The sequence below is a fragment of the Miscanthus floridulus genome, chromosome 19 (assembly GCF_019320115.1).
Source record: "Miscanthus floridulus cultivar M001 chromosome 19, ASM1932011v1, whole genome shotgun sequence".
NCBI classification, from domain to species: Eukaryota; Viridiplantae; Streptophyta; class Magnoliopsida; order Poales; family Poaceae; genus Miscanthus; species Miscanthus floridulus.
The window spans coordinates 98,502,368-98,514,892 of record NC_089598.1 but is presented as its reverse complement, the minus strand read 5'-3'; the positions used below and the strand labels follow the sequence as shown (position 1 = coordinate 98,514,892).

Sequence of the window (12,525 nt, the reverse complement as noted above, 5' to 3'; positions counted from 1 at the left end):
AGAAACTTCAGAAATGATATTTTAGCTATTGAGCTTGGCTGATACAACAAATATACAACTTGCTAAATGCTTAACAAGTTTTGCAACTGGTTCTGTCATTTGACATCCCAATTGCGTCGTTCACCAAAATGTTACCATCCAACTGATTAAATAAACTTTAATTGCTCCACTAAAAACTGTATACCATGGTCTGACCATGGGGATTAGGCTGAGGAGCGGAGATCCTTCTCCGGTGGTCCCTACAAACCAAAACCACAAGTGCTAGCGAGGAGTGGCACCTGGGCATGCCACGTGTGCACCCGGCATCACCATAGCCCAAGGTCACCAATGGGAGGAGACCCCTTATCCGCTGCTCTTATCCTCCGTCTGTGGCCTCCGCTCAGCTGCGCGTAGATAACGAACTCTCCCGCCCTCACAAAACGCCCTTCACGACACGCCCCACCAGACGGAAAAGGCAACAGCAACACCGCCGTGGCGACGACGACGATGGCAGCCTCGCTCCAAGCCGCGGCCACCCTGATGCAGCCGGCCAAGATCGGCGGCCGGGCGCACTCCGCCTCGCTGCCGTCCCGCCCGTCGTCGCACCTCGCCAGGGCGTTCGGCGTCGACGCCGGCGCCGCCAGGATCACGTGCTCCCTCCAGTCCGACTTCAGGGACGTCGCCAGCAAGTGCGTCGACGCCGCCAAGCTCGCCGGCTTCGCGCTCGCCACCTCGGCGCTCCTCGTCTCGGTAAGCACGCATTATCAGCAAGCTTGCCAGCTGCCTGCTCCTCAAGATCGATCGAAGTTGATGTCAATGACACGTGTGTGTGTGTGTGTGTGTGCTGTGTGAAGGGCGCGAGCGCGGAGGGCACGCCCAAGAGGCTGACCTACGACGAGATCCAGAGCAAGACGTACCTGGAGGTGAAGGGCACGGGCACGGCGAACCAGTGCCCAACCATCGACGGCGGCGTGGAGGCGTTCCCGTTCAAGGCCGGCAAGTACCAGTTGAAGAAGCTGTGCCTGGAGCCGACGTCCTTCACCGTCAAGGCGGAGGGCATCGCCAAGAACGCGCCGCCCGAGTTCCAGAAGACCAAGCTCATGACCCGCCTCACCTACACGCTGGACGAGATCGAGGGCCCGCTCGAGGTCGGCTCCGACGGCACCCTCAAGTTCGAGGAGAAGGACGGCATCGACTACGCCGCCGTCACCGTGCAGCTCCCGGGAGGCGAGCGCGTGCCCTTCCTCTTCACCGTCAAGCAGCTTGTCGCCACCGGCAAGCCCGAGAGCTTCGGCGGGCCCTTCCTCGTGCCCAGCTACCGTGGCTCCTCCTTCCTCGACCCCAAGGGCCGTGGTGGCTCCACCGGGTACGACAACGCCGTCGCGCTCCCCGCCGGAGGCAGAGGCGACGAGGAGGAGCTCCAGAAAGAGAACATCAAGAACACCGCCTCGTCGACCGGCAACATCACGTTGAGCGTCACCAAGAGCAACCCGGAGACCGGCGAGGTCATCGGCGTCTTCGAGAGCGTGCAGCCGTCGGACACTGACCTTGGGGCCAAGGTGCCCAAGGATGTCAAGATCCAGGGGATCTGGTACGCGCAGCTCGAGTGATTGGTTCGTTCTAACTGCTAGGCGCCGGACCGTCATGGATCGGACCTTGGGAAAGTGTACCATGGAGAACTTTTGAGAGCAGAGGGATCGTGTATGTACCTATTAATGCAAATTCGGGCTGTTGGTTTTTAATTTCAGTTTGAGTTTCTTCTTTCTTGTGTTCTCATGAACTCCCCTGTGCAGACACAGAGCTACGAGGCTGTTTGATGATACCAGAGATTAATTGTTAGTTATAAAAATGTCATAGAAAAAGTTAGCTAATAAGCTCGCACTAGCTTAGCACAAGAGCTAATAGTCCATTGCTATAAACGTATGAACCTATTAGCCAAGTATCTAAACACACATGGGCTGATGGTTAGCTATCTAATTTTTAACTAAGGCTAACAACTAGATTGAGGCATTTAGCTGATCTAAACATGCACTAAGCCTAAACACCAAAAAATTCAACCGCAAAGACCTAACCACTTGAGCCTAAGGTCCTGTCTGCATCCATTGTAATTATAATAATCAACTAAATGTGATTGTGATCCAAACAAGTTGGATTATATGGTAGATTATTATAATCAAAACCCAAGATTTAGACATTCGTCTCCGCACAAAACATTTAGATGTTCTTCTTGACAAAATATTTAGATGTTCTTCTCGACAACCTCGGCAGGAGCATATTTTTTTAGATAAAGGGAGTTTATATCATCAAGCAAATGAAAAAAGTCTCGGTCTCTACATTAGACGATGTAATGAGATAGTAATCAAGGGCCTTTGTTTTTCCTTCTCAAAAGGTTTCTTGTATTGAGTCTATCCCTAATGAGGAGCCAAAAGAAAAACTTGTGTTTGCCCAGATTGCTTGAGGACCATAACCAAGAGAAAAGGGGTGAGGCTTCCATGGTCCCTAACAGCAAGGAGTAAAGCTTTTTTGCTTCTAAATTGAGCCGATCCCCAAGAGTATTGCCAAACATCAGACTCTTTCTCATCCCACTGTCTATCTTGGATAATGGACTGTACTTCTTCTAGTTGACTGGCGGCCTGTGTGGAAAGGGGCAGACTGAAAATCCTGCTGACTTCTTAATCTAGAAATACCTGACCGAGCAATTTAGTTTTCTAGCAAAGGAGAAGAGCTGGGGGAAGGTGACTTTTAGGGAGGGACCAGTCCATTGATCTGACCAGAAAAGGATTGAGTTTGCCTTTGTTTGGAGTGTAAGTTGTGAGACACTGGAACTTGCCAAAAAGTTTCATGATATCCTTCCACCAAAAGGATCCAACTGGCTCCTGGCTTGTGGTGGGGTTTGATTGTTGGCATACGACTTCGATCAAGTTAGTTTCACCCAAGGACTATCTGCATTGTTATAGGATTTATCCAAGAATTTGAGTAAAAGGGCACTATTTTGACTTCTCATGTCTATAAATCCCCAAGCCCCTTCACTTTTTTGCGTACTGGTAGATTCCCAGGCAGCCAAACAGGAACCTCTTATGTTAATGTTGAAAGGTCCTTGTTTGGTTTTGGTAATTGAGTGACAACCTAGGTGGACTAATTGTGTTTATGTGAGATACACAGGTGATTAGTCCATAGGTATATGTGTGTGAGCAACATATGCCATGGAGGTGAAAATGGCTTGGAGATGTTGCAAAGCTCACACATGTGATGATGAAGGAGCTTAAATGCACATGAGACATGACATTGAGTCATGTGATCAAGGTGGAGAAGATCAAGACAAGACTTGGCTTGATGGACCGGTTGCAAGCGTGAAGGGCAAGTCGAAGGCTTTGGAGTGATGGACCGCGTGGCGGTGAAGCTTGAGCAAGACTTGGCGCCGATGGACGATGGCAACGGCGAAGAGCAAGTAGAGTCAAGATCGATGAACCAATATGATCATATGATGATATGAAGTGGATCATATCATTGTTGATCGTGTTGGTGCATGTGTTGCATCAACATTGGAGGAGATGGAATGGAATGCGCAAGGCAAAGGTATAACCTAAGGCATTTTATTTCACCGGTCATAGGTGTGTAGAGAAGTTTATGACCGGGTTTAGGATAGATGGCCGTACTATCAAGAGGGGCAAACTTGTTTGCATATCGGTCATCTAGTGCCACTCGAGTGATCTAACTTTGCATTGTCGCTAGGATCGAGTGGCGTGGCAAGTTGAGTGGCTAACATCCTTTGGGAAATGATTGTGAAAATGCTAACACACATACACATGTTGGTGTACACTTGGTGGTGTTGGCACATTTACAAAGACGGTGGTGTTTGCAGGGTTGAGATGGGTTTGGGTCCCTCTCTCCCTCCTGCCGAGCTTGCGCTTTCGGGAAAATGGAATGTCTATTTTCTATTGCGCCGGATGCAAATTCTTGTGGTTAGCACACTTGAGCAAGGGTGAAGAAAATGGAGGAGATGCCAGCGTTGGTCAAGTGACCGGACGCTGGATCCAAAAGCACCGGACGCTGACTGCCTGCGTCCGGTCGCGCTGACGTGGAGTGTAGCAGTAGCTGGAGAGTGACCGGACGCTGGTGCTGCGTCCGATCGCGTTCGACCGGACGCGTCCGGTCATGCTTGGGAGCTTACTGGAAACGACCGGACGCTGAGGGTCCAGCGTCCGGTTAGTTGAAGCTGTTGCGTCCGGTCAGGTCAAGTGACCGTTGGAACCGGGACACGTGGTCGTCTGCGAGCGACCGGACGCTGAGGTCCAGCGTCCGGTCAACACGACCGGAGCGTCCGGTCGGCCCGATCGTTGCCCAGTGAAGGGGTAACGGCTAGTTTAGCCCTTGGGGCTATAAATAGAAGTGGCCCTCGGCCATGGCTGGTGCTGAGCACCTCAAGGGACTTAGTGTCTATGCTTGTGAGTGCTTGGGAGCCCTCCATCACACATATACTTGATAGTGATCATTCGATTGTGTGAGTAAGCAATTCTAGTGCGATTGCATCGTGAGGTTGCATCGAGTGGCACTAGGTGATCGAGTTGTAAGCCGGTGGTGCTTGTTACTCTTGGAGGTTGCCACCTCCTAGACGGCTTGGTGGTGGTCTCCGTCGAAGCCCGCAAGAAGCTTGTGGGGCGCTCCGGAGAAGAGCTTGTGAGGGGCATTGTGCTCGCCCCGCGGGAGCCGCGAAGAGCAACTCTAGTAAAGCGTGTCATTGAGCTACCCTCACTCAAGGGGTAGGTTCTTGCGGCGCCCGATGTGCGGGCTTAGCGGGTGATGCTAATTAGCCGCCGAACCACCAAGTGAGCGGTCGACACAACGGGGACTAGCGTATTGGCAAACACGTGAACCTCGGGAGAAAAATCATCGTGTCAACCTTATTCTTCCCGTTGGTTTGTATCCCCGTTACACAAGCTTGAGTTTACTTTCATATACATTAAGCTTATGTTGTTGCTTTTGTAATTAGTTAGCTTGTGTAGCTTGCTAATTACCTTCATGCTTGTGTAGCATAGAAGTAGCTCCCTTGCGTGGCTAATTTGGTTTGTGTAACCTTGTTAGTCACATTACTTAGTTTGTGTAGCTAAGTAATTGCGCTCTCTAATTTGGCATTGATCGCCTTGTTATTGAGCATTGCTAGTGAGCTTAGTTAGCTTTGTGCTTTTGCTTACTAGCATGTGTAGGAGCTCCCTTGTTGCTTAAAGTACTAGCGGCATAGGTTTGTGTGACCTTGCTTCTAGAATTGGTTAGGAGAGCTCTATCTAGCCCGGCACCTTTGTTGCATAATTGTTATCCTTGCAAGGTGCTAGTGAACATATATAGTGGGGTATAGTCTTGGCTAGACCGATAGTTTTAATTCCGTATTTGTATCGGTTAGCCGACGCGATTAAGTTTTAGAAAAGACTATTCATCCTCCCTCTAGTCGCCATCTCGACCCTTCAAATGTGTCCCCCACTCCAAATGCAATGCTTGTTTGTCTATTTGCTTGATGATTTGGGAGGGGGGGGGTTGGCAATTGTAGGTTGAGCAGGGCTTAAAACAACAAAAAGGATGAGCCTTCCAACAAAAAGGTTGGAAACACAGAGTTCACAAAAAGGATGAGCCTTCCATGGTCGGATAAGAACTTGCTTACACCAAACAACCTTCCTTCTATCCTGGACAGTAAGGAGTGAAGTTGTCGGTGTTTCGAACCGCCGACTAGTAAATTTGTGTTTACGCATCTGGCCCGAATGATGTGCTCAGAGGACACAAGGGTTTATACTAGTTTGGGCGAAATGTCCCTATGTCCAGTTTGAGGATGCTCGTGTTACCGGCACTTATTTGTAGTAGGGGTTACAAACGGGCGAGAGAGGGAGAATGTCCCAAGTCTCTGATGGAAGGATCGAATGGAGTTGAGTCTAGTTGAACTGAGCCCCCCCTCGTGGGGCGTCCTGCTTCCCCTTTTATAGGTAAAGGGGAAGGCACAGGTTACACGAGAGAGAGAGAAAGAGAGAGAGAGAGAGAGGCGAGGTGGAAGAGGGCCTCCGGGGTCACGTCGTCCTTCATCCCCCCTATGTGGTTCCCGCCGGTCCTGTAGATGATGACGGGGATGGCTCCACGTCACGACCCTATTCGCCACTGGCGCTACACGCGGGCGTCGTCAGCAAGAGTGGCGCCCCATTTTGTCCCGGTGGATAGCATGGTCAATAGGTACCCCTGACGGAAGTCGTGCGGGGGGTTAGGCAGCACAGTGTTGGCCTGTTCGACGTTATCGGCGACGTGAGCTCCCAAGTATGGTCCGTCATGGCCACAGGTCACGTCAAGACATGTCTACTCCCTTTCTAGTGTCAGAAGTTTGATCCCGGGTCCGTACTCTTATACCCGTAGTGGTTGGGGATGGTGTGGACCCCTATGGGGCCTATGCTCCCGCCCAAGACCAAATCTATTCCCTTAGGGTCGAGCGAGGCAGAATCCCCCCTCAAGGGGTCGAGCGAGGTGGGCTTCCCCCTCGAGGGGTCGGACGAGACGGAGCCCGCACCCTCGGGGTCGGGCGAGACAGAGCCCGCGCCCTCAGGGTTGAGCGAGATGGAGTCCACGCCCTCAGGGTTGGACGAGTTAATTGTTTGTGGCCATTAGCCTCCTTCTTCCGGGTATCCCTAATATCGATACCCGATAGTAGCCCCTGAGCTTGCGGAGGAGTTGGATACTCCTTTGAAGGCTTTTTTAGATGGAAGGACTCTGAGGGTTTTGATCTACCTTTGCGGCCCGTGGGATGTCTTAGTAGGGTTGTGATTCCTTTCTGTTGCGATCGGACTCTTTGGGAGTATGAAACTGCGGGGTTCGGTGGGTCAGAAAAAGATTTCTCTTGATTCTGATCCTTCCCTAGAATCCGATCGATTAGTCATTGATATGCAACCGGGTACTCGGTCTCCTTGCGAATCCAACTTCCCCCGAGCCCCCGCTTGTAGCAGGGATCCAGTCGAGGGGTTAGCTCGTCTTGTGGTCGTCCTCCATCAAGCGTTTTTTCGATAAAAATGGAGGGGCTGAGCCATGCCATGTTTTCCTCGATGGACTAATCATGGTGCTCGGTGAGCTATTAACGGGCTAGTCTGAGTGGGGCCCCAGCTTCCCGTTCATGGGGGTCCAACATGGGTCAGCTGGTGACCGACTCTAGATTCCTGACGGCTAGTCCATATAGTTCTCGAGTCTGTTTGACCGGTCCCAAGGGCTCATTGCCTTTCTTCAAGGAAAAACCATGGACCATGCTCCGGCCAAGACTCGAACATGGGTCAGGATGCCTGTGGCACTTGTGCACCTGGGTGCTCGCCGCTAGCGGACCCATCCTTAACCACCCCTCACTCTAAAGGTGCCCTGGAGTAGTTGTGAACCCGTCGATGGGCCAACCTTCGAACTCCTAGGCCTTAATGGGCCATAGTATCATTTTCAGCTCCGTATCCCTCCTTACTTGAGGTGGCTTTTGGCCCATCGAGGTGGCGAACCATTGTCTGGTGCACCCTTTGAGGGGGCGGCTGGGGGTGGTGTGCGCACGACTCTCAAAGAGGCAAAGTGACGAGGCACGGTAGGGGCGTCGATCGAGGTGGATGGTTCGCCTCTCGCTCCACCTTCCCCTATAACTTGGGGTTTCTCCCTTCGTTGTTGATAGGCCTAACCGCAACCTCATCCTCTCCACGTCTCCACCACAAGTGCTCGGATCTCTTGCTCTCACTTTTTTGTCACCGACGAAGTTCTCGTTCCTTCGCCCTTGCTTCCCATGGAGTCGTGGTATCGCTCCGACAACACCGACGTGCGCATGGAGGGCCTCGTCAAGCGTGGTCTTCTCCATGGGAGAACTAAGGCGGTGGAGTGGCTCGTGCCTAATAGTGAGGAGGTGCTAGCACCGCCTGATGGCTACATCATGTCCTTCACGCCCTTCCATGAGCGTAGACTCATGATTCCTCCCTACCTGTTCGTTCGGGAACTACTGCACCACTACTAGATCAAGTTGCAGCACCTGAATCCCAATGGGATCTAGCACATCGTGGCCTTCATCGCACTATGCGAAGGGTTTCTGGGGATCGAACCCCACTTCGAGTTGTGGAGGTACTTCTTCTTCGTCTCCCTGCAAAAGAAAAGGAAGAGAAGTGGGGACCTATCGATGCCGATGGGATGCATAGGTGTCCACCTCTAGGGCCACCGGTCCACTGAGTACATGATCGATAAGCAGTCGAGGTCAAATAAAGGATGGCACATGCTTTGGTTCTACGTGAAGAACACCGCCGCCGCCCCTTTGTCGGGCTTCACCGGACGCCTCATCGAAGAGGCACCGCATGTGTGGTCGTGGGGACCTCCCGGGAAGGAAAAGAAGAGGATGCACGATATCCTGGATGCCATCGCATTCCTAAGGAGCCATGGCCTTCATGGGGCTGGTGTCATTGGGGCGCATCACGCGAGGAGGGTGGCGCCGCTGATGGCGTGCACTCTCCCGCTATACAAGATGATGCCTGGCACACAGCTCTATGGGACGGTGCTCGCCCAGGGACCTCTCCATGACGCGAGGTCACACAACGCATCAAGGATGCAATGGAGGAGTCTGACACCGTGTTCTCTATCTTGGGACATCCCGCGATACAGCCAGACATGGGATTTGTCGAGCTACTGGTGGGGTTGGGTTTTTGGGCCTCTGTTGCGCCGCTGCCAGAGCACGCAGCCATGAGGGCGGTGAACCGCACCATAGATGAGAAGAGGAAGAAGGAGAAGGATGACAAGAAGGCAAAGGGGTGGGTAAAGGAGTGGGCAAACCTAAACCAAGGAAGGCAGTGGCAAGGCTCGAAGGAGGAGGAAGAAGAAAAAGAAGAAAAAGGAGACGGCTCTAGGTCGCCCGTCTAATGGGATGAGCTAGGAGGAGGGGACGAGGACCCATCTCTGCCATAGGTGGGGCCTTTCCTATGGCATGCCCTAGGGTAGGAGGGGGAGGATGCGCCCTCAGAGCTAGCAAAATTAGGCCACCCCGCTCCGTCCGGGCCTTCCTCGACGCCCCTAGAGCCAGCGGGAACCGACCGCTCCACTCCGTCTGGGTCTTCCAAGGTCCCCTGGAGCCGGTGGTAACCGGCTGCTCTACTTCAACCGGACCCTCCGAGCAGAGGGAGGGCTTGATGAGGCAACGTGCCGATGAGGCATGGCCGGGGTTAGGCGGACCGACCCCAAAACATCATCATTCGGTGGCGTCGAGGTGAGTTAAGAGTTTTTTTCATCCTTTCGTTCTAACGAATTTTTGCCGTAAACTGACGGTCATGTCCTTCATAGCGTTGGAGGATGCAGGACTCTCCTGAGGCTTGCACCGAAGAAGAGCCTCACCCTCCGGTAGATGCACTAGGAGCCAGCTGGCGTTACGTCGGAGGTGAGCGGGAGTGGCGCTGGGGCGGCCACGGTGTCGACTGGAGGGACACAGCCGATGGCTACGTTCATGAGGGAGCAGACGGAGGAGGGCACATCCAAGGTGCCCATAATGAATGTGGCACGACCGAGTGTGGTCGTGACATCACAGGCGGAAACGGCATAGCCGGGGCCATCATCCACGTAGGTGGCCACGACATCACAGGCGGAAACGGTGTAGCCGGAGCCATCATCTGTGTAGGTGGCCGGCTGTGGTGGGGCGGGTGGAGGAGGATGCACCCGAGGTGTTCGTGGTGGATGTGGCGCTGCCAGGTGTAGCCACAACATCATAGATAGAGACAAAGCAACCATAGCTGTCGTCCATGATGATGGAGTTCGAGACTCCAAAGCGGTGGGTGATGTCGAGGAAGAATTGCACTGCCTGCTCGGATTTGATCACATAAATCAGCCAAGCCTCTATCCACTTCGTGAACTTGTCCATGGCAACAAGCAAATGCGTGTAGCCCCCGGGCGCCCTTTTGAGGGGCCCAACTAGATCAAGCCCCTAGACTACGAATGGCCACCTGATGGGGATCGTTTGGAGTGCCTAGTCCGGCAGGCAGGTTTGATAAGCATAGTACTGACATCCTTCATAGGTGCATATGATCTGCTTGGCGTCATCCAACATGGTTGGCTTGTAGAAGCTCTATCAGAACATGTTCTCAGCTAGGGTCCTAGGTGCGACATGATGTCCACATATCCCGCCGTGGATATCTCCCAGTAGTAGCTTCCCTTGTTTGATGGGGATGCAACACTGTAGGATCTTGGTATGGCTTCACTTATAGAGTTCCCCCTCAATAATGATGAAGGACTTGGCACAGCATGTGAGCCATCAAGCCTCCGTTTTGTCAGCCAGGATCACCTCGTAGAGGAGGTAATCGAGATAAGGTGTCCTCTGGTCAGCTAGAGGGCCAGGCTCTGCCACTGGGTCTTCATCAAGCTCCATGACTTCGAGGTCAGAAGGAGCTGATGGTCGGTCAGCCCCCGAGCCCAGGGAAGGCAACCCATCACTAGTATGTTCTGGCTCCTCATAGCAGACCGAGGGTTGTACTGATCGCTGGTGAAGATACCAGTCAGGACTGGCTCTTAGCCGGACGCCATTTTCGCTAGCGTGTCGGCCGCCTCATTGAGTCATCTCAGGATGTGGCCATTAAACTTGTCCTCTATCTGGCAAACTTCTTGGCAATACGTAGCCATCTTGGCACTACGTTAGCTTGACTCCTTTATGACTTGATCGAAGACTAGTTGTGAGTCGCCCCAGACATCAAGCTGTCAGATGCCCAACTCGACGGCGATGCATAGGCCATTGATGAGTGCCTCATATTTGGCCACAATGTTAGAGACATGGAAGTGAATGTGAACCGTGTACCTCATGTACACTCCAAGGGGTGAAACAAAGACCAGCCCCATGTCGACGCTTTTCTTCATCAGCGATCCATCAAAGTACATTGTGACAGAACCGCCCAATTTATACAAGATCAAGTACGGCTGTCCCCGCTAACACGTTGACACGCGTATAGTTTCACTTATATAAACCCGGTAGTCTGCCGAGAGTCCTGAAAGACCTCGGTAAATCAACATCACAACCAAGATCGCGTGATTAAGCAAATACACATCACATACGTAGGGTTGCAACGAAAATAATATTACAAATGGGTTCACAAATAATAGTATAAGTTTGGGTTTCAAAACAGCATAGTGAAAACATCATAGCTTTCAAATGATTACATTAATATAAGTTCCAAATATAATGCTAGCATAAGTGCCATCCTCAGACAAAAACATATAGATGAGAAGTAAATATAGAATCACCGAGCCCACTGGCGGTTAGCCACCATCTTCAATAGGCCGAGAACTTTACCTGCAACATGGTGGGATAAACCCTAAGTACTCGAATATACTCAGCCAGACTTACCCGTCGAAAACCAAAACAAATGACACCAAGGATCATGCATAGCTTAATTTAGTGGATCTGGCTGGACAACCCTTTTGCATAAAAGCTTGAGTAACCATTAGCATTATTCACCTGTACTAGCAGTGACTTTTAGCCATTACCTACTATCTATATTAGCACCTGTACTAATCAATCACTTGATTAAGTTGCAAACAATAATAACCATATCAGGTATTTCATGGCTCATTGTCATTACCATCATCATCATCATTTAACCATATCTTTAAATTTAGTGAATCTACGTTGCCGCTGCTCAGTCAAGTTCTCACTATCCGAGAGAGATGGCGATTCGAATCGATTCCTATCCAGCTAGAGGGGTATTCCTAACACAAACCCTGCTTCCCCCCATCGAAGTTGCATCAGGTCACCTTTGGTACAACTCAGGAATCGCGATTCTGAGCAGCGCCGCACCCTTAGGGAGTCCACTCTGCCAGGTGGTCAATCTCACCTCAGACTTACGCCAATAGCTCCCCGCACATCCTTACTACCGCCAGGGTGTACACTTTCACTTCCCAGACTTCCGGCTTGAATTGAGCTACTCGGCTTCGTGGTCGGAACGAGTTATCTGGCCAACTAAGTGATAGGCATGCGTTCAACATGACATGAGGACATACAGCGCATCGGTCTTTAAACAACACAGACAGAGATAGATTCACACCCAAGACCTCCATGCCTTGTTGCTGCACTACCATCATCCCGTCCGGTCTCTTTTCATTATTAACACATGGTTCTTTTTCATGATAGCAAATATAGCCAACCGTGACCAGAGCTCATCCTACATCTCATAGGTGACAGGGAATCACCTGACTTCTACTGGTCTATGCATAGCTAAGCATCATTCGATCCTACACTTAATTAGGATTCACAGGATTTTATCTAGACAAGGTAAGGATATAATGCAACAATTGGTTCCAACCAATTGCTATACTTAATGCATCATCAACAATAAAAGATACTCAAGATATTTGTAAAAACATGGGAGACTTAGAATGCTCCAGGGCTTACCTGGAATCCAACACTAGGTCAGTGTTTTTTAGACGACACTCGCTTGGTGAGCATCTCCTGTCCTAGCACTTGTCCAGTCCTTCCACCTTCAGGATAGGTCCACCATACACCGTCTTCGGGTTCGGCTCCAACATTATGTCCTTCACGTGGTTCAT

At 51.4% G+C, this 12,525-nt stretch overlaps 1 protein-coding gene across 1 annotated transcript; it reads left to right on the top strand.

Moving 5' to 3' along the window:
- The first annotated feature begins 399 nt into the window (after positions 1–399).
- On the top strand, positions 400–1,740 carry LOC136526940 (oxygen-evolving enhancer protein 1, chloroplastic-like). Its single transcript, XM_066519509.1, has 2 exons — positions 400–729; positions 834–1,740. The coding sequence occupies exons 1-2, from the start codon at positions 487–489 to the stop codon at positions 1,587–1,589; spliced, it is 999 nt and encodes a 332-aa protein (XP_066375606.1). The 5' UTR covers positions 400–486; the 3' UTR covers positions 1,590–1,740.
- Positions 1,741–12,525: the final 10,785 nt, after the last annotated feature.

What these genes read in the sequence shown, in the direction of transcription:
- LOC136526940 (XM_066519509.1), top strand. Translation starts at nt 487, where the DNA reads ATGGCAGCCTCGCTCCAAGCCGCGGCCACCCTGATGCAGCCGGCCAAG. An exon ending in CCTCGGCGCTCCTCGTCTCG is followed by an intron (nt 730 to 833) that starts GTAAGCACGCAT and finishes TGCTGTGTGAAG; the next exon opens with GGCGCGAGCGCGGAGGGCAC.